The sequence below is a fragment of the Podarcis cretensis genome (genome assembly GCF_951804945.1).
Source record: "Podarcis cretensis genome assembly, chromosome: 13".
Taxonomy (NCBI): domain Eukaryota; kingdom Metazoa; phylum Chordata; class Lepidosauria; order Squamata; family Lacertidae; genus Podarcis; species Podarcis cretensis.
The window spans coordinates 2532975-2552934 of record NC_137182.1 but is presented as its reverse complement, the minus strand read 5'-3'; the positions used below and the strand labels follow the sequence as shown (position 1 = coordinate 2552934).

At 40.7% G+C, this 19960-nt stretch overlaps 1 protein-coding gene across 5 annotated transcripts in view; it reads left to right on the top strand.

Moving 5' to 3' along the window:
- The window catches only part of ZPBP (zona pellucida binding protein), a 33680-nt gene that overhangs the window by 3518 nt on the left and 10202 nt on the right, over window positions 1–19960 (top strand). For 3 of the 5 annotated variants that reach the window (XM_079949947.1, XM_079949946.1, XM_079949948.1), the window contains exons 2-6: window positions 4609–4671; window positions 5876–6001; window positions 10986–11135; window positions 12948–13166; window positions 15911–15987. In XM_079949947.1, the coding sequence (XP_079806073.1) occupies window positions 4609–4671; window positions 5876–6001; window positions 10986–11135; window positions 12948–13166; window positions 15911–15987 (635 nt within the window). Of the gene's footprint in view, window positions 1–4608; window positions 4672–5875; window positions 6002–10985; window positions 11136–12947; window positions 13167–15910; window positions 15988–16660; window positions 16864–19960 lie in introns of all 5 variants that reach the window. The other 2 variants (XR_013832469.1, XM_079949949.1) reach the window with 2 other exon arrangements.

The window sequence follows — 19960 nt, the reverse complement described above, 5'->3', positions numbered from 1 at the left end:
AGTGGGTGTATTTTTTATTTTATTTTTAATTTTACATTTATATCATCCAAAGACTTCAAAGAGACTCTCAATTGGCCTAAACTGGAAGTCCCAAACCAGTGCCTGCGGGTGCCATGGCGGAAGCCTTTCAGGGCAACTGGGGGACATCTATCAACACTCAGCTGTTGTTGCCCACCAGCCATGTGGAGCTTCTGGCAGGCACTTTCTCTTCCCCACAAAGGGCCTATTTTCCACTGGGGGGCAATATAGGGATAGCCTTACTTGCTCAGCATTGTTGCCCACTAGCCATGTGGAGCTTTTGGCAGGTAGTTCCTTTACTCTTTTGATGGACTTTTCTGAAGGGGATGTTGTTCTCTCTTGGGCAGAGCAAAAAAGAGAAGTATGTGTGTGTATTGTCTGTGTATGTACTGTTCACATATGTACAAGAAAGCATGGTGTGGCCACTAGGCATATTTTCCCTTCCTATTATTAGATAACAGCATCATTGTGTGTGGAAAACATCAATAAGGAGTGATCTCGACAATCAGAACCAGCAGGACATAGCTGACTTATGTTAGCAGTGGGCTGTTGCACTCTTTCTAATGCTGGGACTAGTGTAATGACACTTACTTAAAATGTAAAATGTGCCCGTTTGTCCCCATAGTTTGGAAATCCCTGCATAATCAAATAATGTAATTGTAAATGGGAGGCTTGACTGGTAGGCCTTCATTACATACCAGTACATCTAGAAGCCATGTGAAAATGTTTCTCTATAACCAGGCCTTTGGCCGAATAACATCCTACAACCATGGGAAGTGGGTTATTGATTTGCTTTTGTTTTATTGTGTATTTCTCATTTTGTTTTTTAATTTATGAACCATCTGTGATCTTCAATTGAAGAGTTGTACACAAATTTAAATAAATTTATAAATATCCTGACTGACACCTTCATGAACAACATATACATTCAATATATCTTTATGTCAGGTATAACAATTCCCTGCCACATTAACTCTGCTTTTCTTCTAAGTAATTGAGCTTACAGAAACTTTTTGCGGGTGTTACAAAGAAACTGGGAAACATTGAGCTATAGCTGCTTCCCTTCCCAAACTACCCAAATCAAATCAGTCAGTCCTTGTTTTCCTCTACCTTATATTGCTATATACACTCAAATAAACAAAAACTTATAAGAAATACTTTCTTACACACGGTCACCTGGGTTGTTTTAAGTTTAGTTTAAAATCATGCATCAGGTTTGAAACCCCTCTGACAATTACTGCCTTATATCATGTGCTATACTGTACTGTGGCTCAGTTCACACATAAACTAAGCCAAACCATGACTTACCACAGACGTACAGGTTCCCAGAGAACAGATTGCTGTAGGCCGTGAATAAATATAAAAAGCATATTGGTATTTCTAGAGAGAAAGTGTAAGATCTATTCAAAATCTCTATATTCAAAGTGGTTTCAAAAACACATTACAACACTTTTCTAATATATTTTTCCTTGAGTATTGTCATAAGAACTTTCTAATTATATTTCTTTTCTCAAGGAAAATGTTCTAAATTTTAAAGAACTGGTTTTGTTTTGGTTTTCAGTCTTTTATACTGTTTCTGAACTTTGATGATTTTTAAAAAAAGCTTTTTGTAGAATTAAAAAAATAAACATATATGCATAATGTTGGTGCATTACCGAGCTTTTTTATCAGTACATTTATAAATAAATAGACGATGTGTACTGAAAACATGCTCAAAGAAGTTTGATGTATACTCTATAAATCAGTTTTTTTATTTATACTAGTATTTTGTATTAGCAGTTAAAGTGCTCCACCTTGTGGCTCTAGCTACTGCATGTTTTTTCTGTTCAGAAAATCTGAAACTAAAAACTTAGAAATATTGAACAGATGGAATGAAAGTAGCTTGAATAATAGATCAAGCTCAGGATGCTGGAAAAGCACAGGTATGTTGCCCCAAACCCCAAAACTACTTTTCATATTTGGACTGATGTTATTTGTTGTTTATATAATATGATTATAATATTATATTTTATATACATGTATTATATAATATAATATATTATAATATAATATAATATAAGATGTTGTTTATATTTGTTATTATAAGTGCAAGTAGATAAATAGGTACCCCTCCGGCGGGAAGGTAAACAGTGTTTCCATGCGCTGCTCTGGTTCGCCGGAAGCGGCTTAGTCGTGCTGGCCACATGACCTGGAAGCTCCCCCGGCCAATAAAGCGAGATGAGCGCCGCAACCCCAGAGTCTGCCATGACTGGACCTAATGGTCAGGGGTCCCTTTACCTTTACCTATTTGTTGTTCAACAAACACTCAATTTTATATGCAATGGATCCAGAAGTTTTAAGGACAAATTAAGTTAATTTTATGGACGCGGGTGGCGCTGTGGGTTAAACCACTGAGCCTAGGACTTGCTGATCAGAAGGTCGGTGGTTTGAATCCCCGCGACGGGGTGAGCTCCCATTGCTCGGTTCCAGCTCCTGCCAGCCTAGCAGTTCGAAAGCACATCAAAGTGCAAGTAGATAAATAGGTACCGCTCCATCGGGAAGGTAAACGGTGTTTCCGTGCACTGCTCTGGTTCACTTAGTTATGCTAATGCGAGATGAGTGCCGCAACCCCAGAGTCGGCCATGATTGGACCTAATGGTCAGGGGTCCCTTTACCTTAAGTTAATTTTATCAGATGGGATCACATTGCCTCTGGTAGCAATTAGATTAAAACTTCCAAGATGTAAGAACTTGTTGAAGTTTTGTGGTCCTAGGCTTAGAAGAAATCACTACTCAAATGATAGAGTTCTAAAAGTGTTTTGATGTTTTGCTTGTTTAGCCCCCTGCCCTTTATGGTGCAGTCCCTATAAACACATCTACTCATAAATCCTATTAAGCTCAGTTGGCTTATTCCCATGTAACTAGTTGCTTGTTAAATATTTATATCACCGCTATAATTCTCTCCTGTAAATAACACCCAATGAAATATACAAATGATTATATTAATTAGATTTAAAATTTCTATTCCAGAAACATTAATACAAGGGTCTTATTTATTAATCCATTTATTAAAGTTTGCTGTCTCAATAATACGGAATTGTGATTCAGTAAGTGCTGTGAAATCTTAAATGTGTTGCATATTCAGTATCAAAGATCTATTTTAATATAAACATAGCAGAGTTTTAGAAAAAAGAAATAAAGCAGTATCTTTCACATTAATATATTAACTAGTAGATAAACCATGACAAACCAATGATTAGTCTGGGGTTAACACATAGTTAAGCACACAAGCCTATTGTGCCAAAGGCCATATGGGATTTCCTGTTAATTTCAGAGTTTATCCATAATTGCAAACCTTTTCTTTAGCTAGATCAGATCTCTTCATGTTTGACGCTTGTAAAATCAGGAAGTTTGGTAGTTTTGCTGAGAGCATCTTGACTTTGCAATAGGAAATTTATTTACTGAATATAGATTATGTTTAAAGTACAGTTGCACCTTGCTTTTCAAATGGAATCTGTTTGGGAAATCCGTTCAACTTCTGAAAATGTTCAAAAACCAAGGTGCAGCTTCTGATTGGCTGCAGGAGCTTCCTGCACTCAAGCGGAAGCTGTGTTCGATGTTCGGGTTCCAAAGAACATTCACAAACTGGAACACTCACTTCCGGGTTTGCGGTGTTCGGGAGCCAAAACATTTGAGTCGCAAGGCGTTCAACAACCAAGGTACAACTGTACTTTTTAAAAGAAGAACCATCCTCTTTCCAAATGAAGATAAAGAAAGGAATAAAATGGAGGTTACCATAGAATTATATTTTATCTTTATCATTGTTATGTGTTTGCCATCTGCAGCAGCTCTTCTACTAAATCTCTCAGACTTTTAAAAATTGTTCTTGTATGCTGCCCTTGCAAGGAGCTCAAACGGCTTTTCATGGGAATCATTACATTGCATTCTGTAAGGTTACTTAGTCTGAAAGTGAATGAGTGACACCAAAAGTGTGTGAATTTGATCCCAGCAGTAGCATCCACATCTGAAATTCTATCCACAGCACTGCACTGAGGCTGTGTTGGAGTTTTGATGTGATGGGTAGCTCTGGCATAATTCAAGGTCGGTTCTTCTCCAAAGCCAGCAAGTGACAGGTGGGAAGGGAGGGGGATGGGCCACCATGGTCCTTGACCACTGCTTCATAACCTATGATTTATTATCATGTCTCTTGTTACAGTCACTGCCTAATTATACCATATTTTTCGCCCCATAGGACGCACTATTTCCCCTCCAAAAATAAAGGGGAAATGTGTGTGTGTCCTATGGGGCGAATGCAGGCATTCGCTGAAGCCTGGAGGGGTCCCTTGCGGAGAGTTGCCTGTTCTGGGGGCTGGGGTTGGGGGAAGCTCGGGCTTCCCCCGCCCCAGCCCTGCACCTGGGGGGGGAATAATTTTTTTCCCCTTTATTTCCCCCCCAAAAAACTAGGTGTGCCTTATGGGACGGTACGTCCTATAGGGCGAAAAATACGGTACTTGCTCAAGTTCATTGATTTTGTTATGATCAATCGTCATTTTTTTTTATTCCTAAGAAGCTTGAATTTTTATGCTAACTTTTAAAAATTCTGTTTTGACAGTTCATACTTCGGCCAGTACAGATTCTAGTACATTGAAAGTTGTAGGATCAACCAATTTACCAGGTATAAAGTAAATATTTTAAATTCATTCATGTTAATCTTTTGAAGTCTTTTGAACAATTAAAATGTTATGGCTGGATTTTAAAATATTGTTTTCTTTAAGGTCAGTTATACTATTTATATGATTATTCTGTGACACTAAGACTGCAATCCTAAACATCTAACTTGGGAGGAAGCCCATTGAACTCAGTGGGACTCATGTCTGAGTAGACATGCATAAGATTGCCATGTTAGAGTGGTATTGACTATTGCAGAATAATATACTTGCCAAAAATAATTCTAAATTTTTAAAAATAGTATTTAACTACATTAAAACTTAGAATGAGGGAGTGTCAAAAACATATTCTTGAACAGTGCTGCTTTCATTTGATAGATTGCCAAAGCAGTATGGAATGATTTAAAAAGGTGTTTGAAGTTGTACACGTGACTTCGTATTTTGACAGAACAATTACCAGATTTCCCGTTTCCCCTTTAACGTGTACACATTTTTTCCCTGCTACTTGTGTCTAGTATGGTTTAGAAAGTCTTGGTTTTATCTTTGTTGAGGGTATGTAGGACTGGATCCAGTTGGCTTTTTAGCATGTGCCATTAAGCATGTTCAAACAGTTTTGAGTTTGTAGGAGAGCTGCCTGTGTGTTTGTATCTTAAGTGCCAGGAGGATACAGGAGCCATGAGTGGAAGGGAACAGATGCTAGAAGAGGGGAAAGGACAAGACCAGGAAGGTAGAAATAAAATAGACAGGCTGCAATTAGAACCAGAAAGGAAAGAGACTGATTCTGGGAGTAAGGGAATATTGCAGAATAGCATGGGCTGGTGAATGGAACTACTATGCTATGGACATTTAGATGTGGGTGCAGGGAGAAAAGCCATACACCTAGGAAATAAAAACAAAAAAGGGGTTCTTGTGAGAAAAAGTCATCTCCTAGCCCTTGGAGTAAGGGTTTCACCAGGCAGTCTCTGAGGTCAAGAGACTATTTGAAGTTCTGAGGATCCTGGGGACCTGGCAAAAAAAAAAAAAAAAAGGACACCAGGGTTGGCACCTTCTAAATATGGAGCAGAATGCACAAGAAAAGGTGAAGATTAATCTTGCAATCAAAATACTTTTCTGTTTAAAGCATAGCCTTGTTTTTATTAGTAGAATTCCATTGAACTTTTGATGTACTTTGCTTTGCCTACAATTGATGATTAAATTATACTGTATTTTCAGTCAAAGTATACGTCAGGTTGAATCATAACAGTCCACGTATTCTATGTGTAACAAAGCATCTGAGAAATTCAGAATTGATCGATCCAATATTTCAGTGGCATGGACCTGGAGGTGACCTGGTTACAGGTAAGGTTTCTTACTCTTTTAAGTCCAGCTGGCTGCATTTGGATGTTGTACTAAACTGTTGAGTGAGATGTGACTGAGCCATTCTACTCTGTATCCAAACCTCTCTAATTGCTTAGAATTCAGGTAAAATGACACCACCCACACCCACACACCCCCTGCCCCCGCTTGGAAAAAGAACTCAGTGTTTCAGTGATTCCCCCCCCCCCCCCCGAAAAGAGATAAATTCTGGTTAAAATGTTTTCTTACATATATGAGCCAGTTTTGCCCTGCCCTTAAAGACTTTGTTGGTAAATCCAAGGCATAGTTTTTGTCTGGGGTCTAACGGTGAATTTTAGGGGTAGATTCTAAACTTGAGGTGGTTCTGTCAATTTTGTTGTTTTTGCTTGAAAGGTTTGCTGCTCCCAAGCACACACCTTTAGCTGCTTGTTCTAGGCAAGGCTTGACATCTGGCTAGCAGCTTTTACATAATTGATGTGGGTGCTAGTTGGTTTTTTTTCATCTTGTGTACATGTTTCATTGTTACCAATGAAAAGTGAATTATTCTTTGCATTTTTCCATTGTATGGAATCAAATACAATGTTTTGGAATTTGAAGGTCTGCAGACTATTAATAAACTTGAACTGACCTACTTCAGAGTGAAGACTGAATTGGATTCTTCTGCCCTTAGCAATGGAGTTGCATAAGTGAATTGTATTGGCTGCGCTGGATTGGCAAGGCAGCTATAGCAGTGGCTCGCTTCTCCGAAAGGGTATGGGAAAATGTGATGCTAATGTTCAATACTAAGATGAAGGCCTACCAGGCTTTATCAAGGTGTTGAGCCCATTGCTTTATGGAAGTGAGTTGTGGACAACTTAAAACTTTCAGGAGTGATGCCTCAATGCCTTCCACATGCGCTGCGTCAGGAGGATTTTGGGTGTCACAAGGCAGGACAGAATTCCAAACAAAGATGTGCTTTCCCAAACCCAAATTCTGAGCATGTTTACACTCCTGTCTCAGTGACATCTACACTGGCTTGGTCATGTCCACAGGATGCAAAATGGCAGGATCCCCCAAGGACATGCTTTTGGTGAGCTGGCCCCAGGCCCATTGGCAAACCAACTCTTGAGTTACAAAGATGTCTGCAAACTTGGCATGAAGGCTGGCAACATCAATCCTGCCATGTGGAAATCCCTTGCAGAGGACTGCAGTACCCGTAGACAGTCAAGTTGTTATCCATAGCAGTGACCGGAGGAGAAATGAGCACTGGTGGAGCATAGAGAGAAGAAATGCCATGGTGCATCTGCAACAGCATAACTGGATGCCTTCCTCTACCCCAGCTGCAGCAAAACATGTCTCTCCTGCATCAGTCTCTACAGCCACAGCAGGTGCTGCAATCTCCCAACAGCTTGACCTTACTTGCAAAGGTGCACTCCTCCCCAGACAGATGGATGCCAACAACATGACAGTTTCATTTGCTTGAGATTTATTTGAAAATAAAAAAAACCCAGTAGCCAATAATGGCAGTGAATTGGTGTACAAAAAGTTTCATTTAGTAATTTGGACTCTCAAAAGCCTTTCTTGTACAGAATACCGTATGTGCAATTCTAATGATTTCTAATGGTGGAATTGCAAAAGCAATTTTTAAATATGCTTTAGTTGCATCTGGAATTTCAAGGTGGAGGCTTTGCTTATTCTTGGATTTTCCTTCTCCCAAGAGACTAAGAGGCCTAAGGTAAAGGTACCCCTGCCCGTACGGGCCAGTCTTGACAGACTCTGGGGTTGTGCGCCCATCTCACTTAAGAGGCCAGGGGCCAGCGCTGTCTGGAGACACTTCCGGGTCACGTGGCCAGCGTGACATCGCTGCTCTGGCGAGCCAGAGCCGCACACGGAAACGCCGTTTACCTTCCCGCTGGAAAGCGGTCCCTATTTATCTACTTGCACCCGGAGGTGCTTTCGAACTGCTAGGTTGGCAGGCGCTGGGACCGAGCAGCGGGAGCGCACCCCGCCGCAGGGATTCGAACTGCCGACCTTTCGATCGGCAAGCCCTAGGCGCTGAGGCTTTAACCCACAGCGCCACCTGCGTCCCACTAAGAGGACTAAGGCAACCTTAATGTGTCTGAGATCATGACTGTATTCACATGGATTAAAAAAATAATTATTGTACAATAGTTTTGACTGATCTTTCTTTAAGCTTGCCCTTGAACTTATTTTCTGCTCTCCCTTTAGGCCAAACAGAACCTTCTTGATATTCCAATAATTACTACTAAAAGTTTTGCAACTAAAATAGCTTGTTCGTTTGTTTGTTGTCCTTTGTCCCATACTTCCTCCTGAAAGACCTGTGCTCAAATGTTCATTGCAATCTGCAGCTGCATAGTACTGACTTAGATTCCTCATAGGAATTAAATGGTCATGTCAGAATGTCTTGATTTCCATGCTAAGTTGTGCCCACCCCAGTCCCATATAATGGGATTAAAGTGGCTGTGACTCTTGTTGGATCAACATCTCTGCTTGCTTAGTCATGGGTTGTATGTGCTGGACCTTCAAATTCTACTTTGCCTATGTATTGTACCAATTTGAATATTGAAGGTTTTAGTAGAAATTGTAATCTGAGTTTCTTTCAGTTCTTCATCCAGTGGGATACAGGACAGTTTGAACCTACACTTCCTTGAGAGGGGTTATCAATGTTCTAATAATATAGGATTGTCCAATAAATCGGAACAATGATACTTTCTGGGCAGAAATCTCAGCTCAGTATTCTTGGAGAGGCATCCTGGGAGAATGTCATGAGTGAAAGGATGTCTATTAGCTCTATTGTGCTTATTTGAACATGGTAGCTTACTGTCTGCCTATTGTGTCCCCACAATATTCATTTTCATTTTTTATCTTTATCTTTATTTTTATTTTATTTATTTTTATTTTTATTTATTTATTTTTATTTTATCTTTATTTTTATTTTATTAAATTCATTTTTATCTTTATTTTTTATTTAACATTTTATTAAGATAATTTCAATTATAAAAAGATAGAGTGAGAAAAAAGAAAGAAAAAAGTGAGAATGAAAAAAAAGAAATAATACTCTTACATTACCATACATTAATATTCAGGTGTGTATATTCTTATTATCCTAATGTACATATAATTGTCAGTAACCTAATATATTCTGTGTAAACTCATTCCAGATGTCATTGTATTTATCCAAAGAAAGTCTGTGTCTATAAGCTGCCTGTTCATATGTTGCTAATGTTGTCATGTTGTCATTGATTAAGGGGAATCATATTCTTTCATCAGTACCAGTCTCTTGGTCACCATTAGGGTGCGTAGGATCCATTTTTGCTGTTCTGTTGTCAATTTCGATATAATGGGTATATAAGAGCACCTCTGAAAATCTTACATTTTCCCATAGTGTCTTGTTTATATAGTCCAGCACATTCTCCCAAAACTTAGTAAGTGTGGGACATAATAAAAGCATATGTTTCAAAGAAACATTTGATAGGCCTTTCTTATACAAGTGTCAGGGTGTTCAATAGATTCTATGTAGTAGTTTATGTTGTGTAAATCTTAATTTAAGACCCACTGATACATCTGATACCAAAGCCAAGACATTTTCCCATTGTCTAGGTAATAGTGAACATTCCAATTCTTAATTTCAATCATTTCTTAAGCTCTGCGTATTAAACGTATTTGTTGATAATTAATATCTCTAAAAAGTAATCACTGACTTTTTAGTTTCAAATGAATTATCCATTTGCACCAAAAATTCAGGTGTCTCAGATGCTGTGAAGGCTGCTGGACCAAACAAAGTTACTAAAAGATGTAGCTACAGTGTTACTAAAAGAAGTTACTAAAAGATGTAGTACAGTGGTACCTTGCAAGACGAAATTAATCCGTTCCGTGAGGCTCTTCATATAGCGGTTTTTTCATCCTGCGAAGCAAGCCCTTAGCGGATTAGCGCTATTAGCGGCTTAGCGGCTTTTAGCGGATCAGCTGATAAGCGGCTTAGTGGCTTAGGAAAAGGGGGGAAAAACCCGCAGGAACTCGCAAGACATTTCGTCTTGCGAAGCAAGCCCATAGGGAAATTCTTTTTGCGAAGCGCCTCCAAAACGGAAAACCCTTTCGTCTAGCGGGTTTTCCGTCTTGCGAGGCGTTCGTCTTGCGGTGCACCACTGTATTGCCATTGGGCCACCTCTGGCTGATGGTGTTTTTCTCTCAGAGCATCGTACGTACAAAATTCGTCTTCCTCATCTATCAGTTGGTCCAGGGTCAGTACACTTGCTATCATCTAGTTTTTCCACATTACCATCTTTTTTCCAATTATTAAAATAGGATTTTCTCACAGAGTTGGTTTAGCATGTGCAAATGAATCAAATTTATTTTTATTAGCGAATATGTTCCAAATCTTTCTAACTGGCTTAATTGTTTCAAGATTTTGTTGGAACTTTCAAATATTTTGATTGTAATATTGTCCACCCAACTAAAGGTGTTACATATTTATACTCCAACCTTGCCCAATTTAGGAGATTACAACCGTCAGCAGGTCTCCAGTGTTTGATACCTGTCAATAAATAAGCATGATGGTATAATTCCAAATTTGGAATTCCAAATCCACCTTCCTTAATTTGTAATTGCATTTTCTTCAACAATATTCTCGGTGCGTTTTCTGGGTATCCCTAGAAAAATGGTGTATGTGTGTTAAGCTGTTGTGGAAATACCTTTTTGGGTGGGTATGAGGTATAGCCTCACTGAGTTAAGAATGTGTGTGGCCAGTTTAATCTTTATTCTTGAAAACTAATGAGTCCCATAGAAAAAGCAATATTCACAGAAATCTATACATATTTGTGAGATATTGGGACCTTAAGTTTAATCACTTGTTCATGCATAATTTTACTATCCATGAGGATGTAGTTAGCCTTGGAATAAATATGGAAAGGTTGCAGTATGAAGCAACAGTTGGGTGGTGGTAATTTCTTTTTCAGTAAAACTAAATTTGTTACATTTTCTGAAATAGAAAATCAGACTGTGAAAATAACACCAACAGGAACTTTGCTATTCCGACACTTCAAAAATGAGTTCAGTGGAGTCTACACATGTTCTCTTGTTTTTAAGCCAACCATTGAACAAGATGAAAAAAGCTATTTAATCAAATATATCATTTATGGTAAGAAATTTACCTTCATTTCTGAACCATTTTTCCTTTTAAAAATATTAGTGGATTTGTTGGAATTATGAGGGAAAATCAGTGCATAATTAAAAATCCGAGTTGAGTTTGGTGATGTGCTTCATTGTCTTCTTCATTTCACCCTTAATGAGCAAAATCAAAACCATTTACATTTGATTCTCATTGATAGACAACACGTGGTATATCCCAAACAGATTTTCTTTAGTCTTCTCAATCAGAAGTTGGGGGTTACCAACCTGGTGCCCATGGGCGTCATGGTGTCTGCAAAGGCCTTTGCAGCTGTCCCAGGGAAGCACTCTCTGACTTTTGAGTTGACAGGGAGCATATTCCAGATACCTGAATTCCTAGTTTTTCTAACTTATAAGCAAATGAAATGAAGTTCATGTTTTATTGATTAGGAATGCACGGGGGTGGGGGGCTTTTTTCCTTTGCTGTGGACTCCCAGCTCCCATTTGCGCAAGCCAACTTAGCCATTGATCAGGGATGACGGGAGTTCTGTAGGGGTCCCCATCCCTGCTATAGTCAGCACTTCCTAGAGATCTGGTTATTTTCTTGAATTAAAGTTTTGCTGCTGCTGCTTCCTTCTAAACTTACTATTTCATACTTTTCTATGAATTGGAGTGAAAGGAATTAAATTGGGCAGATCTTATATTATTGTGGCTCTCTATAGCAGCTGAGCAGCCCTGTGGTGCAATTGGCATCTGACCCAGAGTGTGCATAGGTGTAGATGCCACCTGTCAGCAGAAATCTGAGCACAGTGGAACATTTCTGATCTGCTGTGCTCGTGAGAAACACAGCTTAGAACCAACCCCTGTAATCATGGGCATGCTGAGTCAGGCATTAAATCCATTGCACTGTGTCTGTTGGACTGCTCAGTACAGAGGTATTTTCAAAAGGTTGTTGAAATTACAATTAAAGTTCCAATAAAACATTCTAAACAGATGCATCTGACTGCTTCTGTTTCACTCTTTTTTGTTTTGTGAAACCAATCATAGAATCATAGAGTTGGAAGAGACCACAAGGGCCATCGAGTCCAACCCCCTGCCAAGCAGGAAACACCATCAGAGCACTCCTGACATATGGTTGTCAAGCCTCTGCTCCTGACATATGGTTGTCAATCATTCTTTTGTATTCTATTCATTTTTAAAACAAGTTGTCTCTGAGATATTCTTATGTACCATTTTCCTTCAATTATCATTACATTTAGATCCTCCCCTTCCACCAAGGGAATCGAAGTGACATACATGGTCTTTCCTGGTCCTTCCCCCAACTACCCTGTGAGGGAGGATAGGTTGACAGGTCATAACTGACTCTAGGTCATCCAGTGTACTTTGTAAGTAAACAGGGATTTCGGCTTTCCACTTCTAGTCCCAAACTCTCTTGACTTATCAAAACAGATTGGGATATTGAGTTGTAATGTAGGCCTGGATAGGAAGAACTGCATGAACCCTGGATGATGAAGAAATCTTTGGATTTGTGTTTCTTGAAGAGCAGCCTTTATGCTGCTGCTAAACTTCTTTAGAAATTAGGGGAAGTTTCAAAAGCAATTTGATGTTCATAAGAAAAATTATAACCCACACGGCCTAACCACTTGGTTGTGCCTGTTGCAGTTTGGATCTTTGGTGTAATCTTGCTTGGATGGCATTTTCCAAGCCTCCGTGAAAACCAAAAGGTGTATAATAAAAGCATGTGTTTGTTAATCAACAGTTCAAAATGTCACTCAAATAATTTTATAATACCATCAATAAAAGGGGAAAGCTGAAATGTTAATCTTGTGTTTTTCTTCTGCAGCTTACTCTGACCCTAACTTTTACTATGAGTTTACAGCACGATATCATGCAGCTCCCTGCAACAGTATCTATAACACTTCATTTGAGAAGAAGTTGCTTCAGATACTGACCAAGCTTGTCGTTGAGCTATCCTGTGAGGTTGTATTACGCAAATCAGAATGCCATCATGTAAAAATGCAGAGAGCTGGAATGCAAAATGAAATCTTCTTCACTTTTACAGGTAAAATTTGTTGCCTTTTGAAGAATTGCTTGAATAAAAATTGTTGTGATACATGTATTAAAAATGTTTTACTGCCATCAGCCAGATACATGGAAAGGCACTATTTGTACAAATGCTGTCTGAAAAGCGTATATAATAAGTAACTTATTTGAATGCACAGTTGATGCTGCATTTTTGGTAACTTTCCCGTTATGTTAATTGATTGGATTATTTTAAAATATTTTGTGAATCAGAACATACTGTTTGAGATTTCAGTTGTTTCTTTGGAACAGATTTTTTAATCAGCTTTTTAAAAACCACTTTCTCATTTATTGACCCATAATGGCCTGCTTCTCAAGCCAAACTATTCCAAACAGTGGCTTAGTGTGTCCACACATACCCAGAAAGGAGCTTGCAGCCATACTGCTCCTCAGGCCTAATTGTTGTTACACCACATGGAACTGTTTTCTGATTTGGGACTCATGGGTAAGTTCTCTTCTTGCTAACCATGAGCTGTAATCAAGGTTTGTTCCTGGTTACAGCTTGTGTTTAGCAAGGAAAGAGCGCAAGAAAAAGAACCAGGGATGAGCAGAACAGCTGCAAATTCCTCTCCAGGAGCCTACACACGTTTTGCTCAACCAGGGCTTAGCTAAGGTTGGTTAGGGTGAACCAAACCAAATCTTTGGCTACTAAAATAATAGTGATCTAGTTGCCCTTCAAAATGTAGACTTTTTAGTAGCAAAATATTGCAGCTTGTATCACAGACCATCATGGATGCCAATCCTGAAACTATTCCAAGACTCAAACGTTTAAAAAATGTCTCTGTGAAAATAGTTGGGTGCTCTTTCAATTTTCTGAATATACCAGAAATCTTTCACTCAAATAAGGTACAAATAGAGTTGCAAATTGAGGTGTTGCTGAAGGTCAGAGAAACAGAGAATGATGTTACTGACATTATACTGAAGAGTAATGTTAGTATGTCGTTTTTATTGTACGGCAGCATTTTAGTTCTTAGTAGCAATAACACAGGGTGGTGGTATCAGTGCACTAAATGCCTTGATTTCAGTGGGTCTATTCTGAGTATGACTGTTGGATATCACCCACAGTTTTTCCACATTTTTAAGCCATTGTAGGATTGGTGTATGGCTTTCAATTGATTGATTTTTTACGATAGCACTGTCTTAATTTCGTAGCAAGATCCATCTCCACACTTTTGCATTATCACTGCTTTTAACATTCTAAGCTCTATGTCTGGGCTAGAGCAGAGTTAACCTATTTAACATCAGAATGGGCTTAGTCCTAATCAAAAGTATGTGGAAGGAAATGTATGACTATGTATATGTATTTCTTAAAAACAATGAAGATGAGAGTTAAGGGACTTAGAAATGTGCAAAAACACATTGAAGTTGTAAGTTAAGGTGTTAACTTTTGTGCAAAATGTTTTCCAGCAGGCATGGAAAACCACCCTGTGGGTCATACATGGCCCTCCAGGCTGCTTTCTCAAAACCATGCTCACCTGCCCCATACCTGGTGGCTGCAGAAAATAGGCTTGCACATCAGTTCGAGCAGTATCCTCCCCCACCTCCAACTTTGATAGGTGGGCAAGAATACCCACCTCTCAATTACCTGGTGGCGATATGATGCCAGATGATTGACAGGTGGGTGATCTCACTCACCTGTCATAGTTGGCCCACTGGGTGAGAGAGAGAAAGAACTCGCCTGTCGGGCCCAAACATTTCTCCACTCCTGAAAAAGCAACATCCTTTTCAAGTTGTATGGGTATAAGAATATAATTGTAAAATTCCTAACAGTTGGTGACCCTTGAATAAGAAATAGGGCTTTTAAAAAAACAATCAAGTGGTATATAAATAAATACCGTATTTTTCGCCCTATAGGACACACTTTTTCCCCTCCAGAAATGAAGGGGAAATCTGGGTGCATCCTATGGGGCGAATACAGGCTTTCACTGAAGCTTGGAGAGCGAGAGGGGTCGTGCGCACCGACCCCTCTCGCTCTCCAGGCTCCAGGAAGACATCCGCAGCCTAGGCAGCCCTGCAGGAGGTCCCGCAGGGATGTCTAGGCTGCGGATAGCAGCCTGCTTCCCAGAGCGTCGGGTGCCTTGAAAGCAGAGTGCCCGGCGTTCGGGAACACATCCACAGCGTGGGGAGCCCTGCGGGAGTTCCCTACAGGGCTCCCCACGCTGCAGATAGCAGCCTGCCGCCCGGTGGGCGGACAGGGCGCCCTGAAGCAGAGCACCCCGCACGCCGGACAGACATCCGCAGCGTGTGGAGCCCTGCAGGAATTTCCCGCAGGGCTCCCCACGCTGCGGATAGCAGCCTGCCGCACGGCGGGCGGGGCGCCCTGAAGCAGAGCGCCCCATGCGCCGGACAGACATCGGCCAGCCCCACAAGCTCGGGGGACAGCAGGGAGGCGCAGCGCCGCCATCCTGCTGTTCCCCGACCTGGTTCGGTTTCCCCGACCTGCTTTTGGGGGGGAAATAAAGGGGAAAATTTTTTCCTTTATTTCCCCCCCCCCCCAAAAAAAAAAAACCTAGGTGCGTCCTATGGGACGGAGTGTCCTATGGGACGAAAAATACGGTAAACAACAAAGATTTTTTAACTTCATAAAATTCCTGAGATTTATTAAGAAATGTGGCTTAAAGGTTTGCATTTAAATGGATGCAATTAATGACCTTGGAAAACATGAATGCTTTATGTTGTGCAATGTGTGTTGCTTCCCTTGTAAAGCAGAACATTATTTTACAGTTGCTTCTTTAGATACAGAGAAAGGCAAAAGTGTGTGTCAGAAAAGCGCATGTGACGTCACAAGAAGATTACGAAAGGTAGTGTAGATCCACCTTAAAGGAAATAAAAGTCAGCAGAAGTTTACCATTGTTTCTAACTCTTCATCATTTAAAAAGGGATTGGAATGTTTAAAAAGGTAATAATGATGACCCCTGGCTTTGATGACTTCAAAGGGGGATGGGATGCATTCATGGAGGATAGCTTTGTCAACAACTGTTAGCTATGTGGAGCCTCTGGGTTAAAAGGCAGTAGACCTCTGAATACAAGTTTCTGGGAACTGTGGTGTTTAGTCTTTGTGTTCTGTTTATAAGATTTCCTAAGGTACCTAGTCAGGCACTGTAAAAAAACAGGTGCTGGACTAGATAGATGTTGGTCTGATCTAGCTGTGCTTATGAGAAGATGGTTCCAAATTTCCTAATAAGTCCTTGCACCCTCAAAAAATAGTTTTAGAAGCCAGTTGTTGACACACATTATACAGTAGCATCACACAATGGATTTGAATGCATAATGGAAGCATGTTCATGGAAGGAGGAAGAAATTGCTTGCAGCATGTTCTCCATGGCTTTTATTGTGCAATAGTGGGTAAACTGAATGAACTACAAAGCTGAGAGAGGGCAGAATTTGCTTCAAGCTGAAAAGACTACAGGATGTCAGATTTTGCTCCAATGAAATGGTGGTTCTGACTGAAATCCTTTGCTTTTTCCCATAAAGGTGAATGACCACCATTCATCCATATGGAGAAATACAAAACACTGAATAAGAAACAGCATAGCAAAAGCTATCCATCACTACAATTTTATCTGGCAGAGGTTCCCCAGCATACAGTCTTTCCACAAATATCCTGCCGGTCATAATGATGGACTTCTCACTATTTAGAATTTGTAGTAATATTACTGGCTATTGCTACTAATGAGGTATTTTTTCATAATATTTTCTAATATTAACTTGAGAGTATTAGAAAAAACATTGGAAACCCAAAAGCTGTATCCACATACACAGATTAATTAAGCAAAGAATAAGATAAATTGAACTTATTCTTTGGTCTCTGTGCAGTCACACACAATGACTATGATCAAGAAGACTCTGACCAGTGGTTTTCCTTCTTACTTAGGGAAAGGCAAAAGTCATCTCTCACATGGTACTTTGCATTTCAAAAAGAGAAATTTGTGAACTTGCAGGTTTTCTGTACTCCAAACAGCAATCCTTATCTTGAAAAGGGCTTCCATCTGCAGATCAGTCTTCCCAGTGTGAGCCTACCCATAAGGAACTCTTCTACATTTATAGCTACATTTTCACACAGGTGATTAGCGCTGTCTCCTGCTGCTGGTTGCCTGTTGTGGGGCTGTGGGTGGAGGGGAAAAAAGAGTTGCAGGCATTGCAAATGGCACTCAGCCACCACCCTTCATGCGGAATGCAAGATTGGCACCTACGGCTGTGCATTAGGATCGCTAAACAGGGCCCATGCGCTATGAACTAAACTCTTCCCGTAAGCTATGGTTATCTCAAAAGGTTGCTCTGTGTGTGATCGCACAGAAACGTAGACAAGAATTGTTCAATTCCAGCTATTCAAGACCATCCCCACTTCCTTTGTGTGGAGAAGGTAAATTTGCTGGACTGAGTCCAACTTTACATGATTAACCAAACTGAACACCAGTGCTACATTAAATTATTTTGTTGCCTTGAGTTTTACGTGTGTGTGTGTGTGTGTGTGTGTGTGTGTGTGTGTGTGTGTGTTTGTACGCACGCTACTCATTATCCATGTCAGTCATGGCTAAAAAATTTACTAAGGTTATAGGCTATTTAAGAAATAAAGTACTTTGTTTAAATGCCCAATTTAAATAACCATATTTAGATATAGATAGTTTTGGTGTAATATATGCAGAGGAAAGACTAAAGCTGTGCCTCCATGACCATTTTTATGCTCAAGTTAAATGCAAAAAAGATTCCCCCCCCCATCACTTACTATCTTCAAAATATCAGTGATACCTCTCAATGGATATCAATATATTCTGGATCTCTTCTGATCAATTGGCGCCCTTGGAATCTTTATGGACAAAATGTGTGAAATGTGTATTATGTATTTTAGGCTATTTTTTATGCAAGTAAGATGTTTGGTATTCTTCAGTGGAAACTCAATAAAAATGGCTAAACATTTTGTCAATGTACTTGTAGGCTATTGAGCAAACTGTCTCATTTAGCATTCAGAATGGTACCAACAACCTCTTGTGGCCTATAGACTAGTTCTAATAACGCCTGAATGGGACTTATGGTTTACCATGGAAGAGGGAATGAAAGGAAATTCTTACCATGAATTTCTATTCCCAGAGACTCCTGGAGAACAGCCTTTATGCTGGGATGGCTCCTCTCCTCTGACTGGACAGGCAGGGTCACATAAAGATCCTTGCTGGGGGAGGAGTCATTCCATGGTCCCCAGACCAGCTGATCAAGCAGGAAAGAACCCCTCCCCATACATTGCCACATTGCAGGTACTTTGCTGTACCCCGCTTTGGTTGGCATCTTTCGTGACGTTCATGTCCACCTCAAGTTCAAGAGTTTGGTTGTATCCCCAGCCATGTGTGACTCTCCCAGAGTGGTGGGTGCTGTCCTCCAGGAGTCTCTGGGAATAGAAATTAATGGTAAGAATTTCCTTTCATTCCCCAGAGGCTCCTGGAGGACAGCCTTTATGCTGGGACTACCTGAGCCTCGCTAACTAGAGGCATTATGGCTGTACCACCCTTTGCAGCACCTTCCTACTGAAGGCTGCGTCAGTGGATGCTCATTTGTCCAGTTTGTAGTGTCTAGTGCTCTGCATATGTCCAAGGCCTATATACCATATTTTCCCGTGTATAAGACCATGCTTTTTGCTAATGAATGAATGAATGAATGAATGAATGTGTCTTCTTAAACACAGATGGTGAATGCAGAGGGAGGACATGTGATTAATGGCAGCGGCAAGGAGGAGATTGGCAGCGGCAATTGGGCGGGTAATTGGTGGCTGCAGCAAGGTCTGCTGGCGAGTGGCTGTGGCAAGGCAGGCAGGCGATTGATGGCTGCGGCAAGTGGGCAGGTGGGCTGTTTGGCAGCGAGTGGGCAGACAATTGGTGGCTGCGGCAAGGTGTGCAATCAGCAGTGGCAGACAGGTGGGTGAGCGATTGGTGGAAATGACCTCCCTGACTCCAAAAAGCTAAACAATTTCTTAATTTTGGGTTAAAAGTAATAGGGGTCATCTTATACATAGAGGGCCTTATACATGGAAAAATACTGTGTGTGTGTGTGTGTGTGTGTGTGTGTGTAGCAGCTGATTGATTGCAGCCCATTATTATATGCCGTTTCAGGAGCGCCTCATAATTAACACCAATATTCCAAATTAGTGAGGAACTGATCACAGATCATTCCGGAGACAGAGGTTCGTCCATGGCAGGGACACACTTCCCAGGTCACACCCATTCTTCCTTTCAAGTTGACAGATATGGGCTTAAGTGACACAGCAGGATGCAGTAAATTCCCCAGAACCTCCTGAGGAGCCTTGCCAGGAATTTACCTCATAAATCCTGTCTTTCCCCTGCCCTGCCCAAACAGCTCCACTGCCTTGGAGGGCAGCAGAACACGATCATCATAAATTGTGATGTCAGCCGGAAACATCCATGGCCCCATTGAATGCTGTTGATGCCCCCCCCCCCCGCCTTGGAATGTGCTCTTAGCCCTCCCAGGGGTGTTTTCCCCACTGTCCGGTGGACACTGAGATGGCTTCCTGGAGTTTTCTGGAGATATCTGGAGATTGAGGAGGTGAAAACTTTACACCCCTGATTATCTCCACACTTGAATGAGACCAATAGGGATTCAGGTTTCTAAAGACTGCCTCTTGTGGTACTTGTTGGGATATTGCCAGGGAGACAGAGGCATCAGGCAGGCCCCCAGTTGTCTCCGGACGATCACTGGTCTCCCGTGGAACAGCAGCAGTCAGTTAGCGACAGGAGCCTCATTCCAAGACGCATGCACACCCTTTCAACA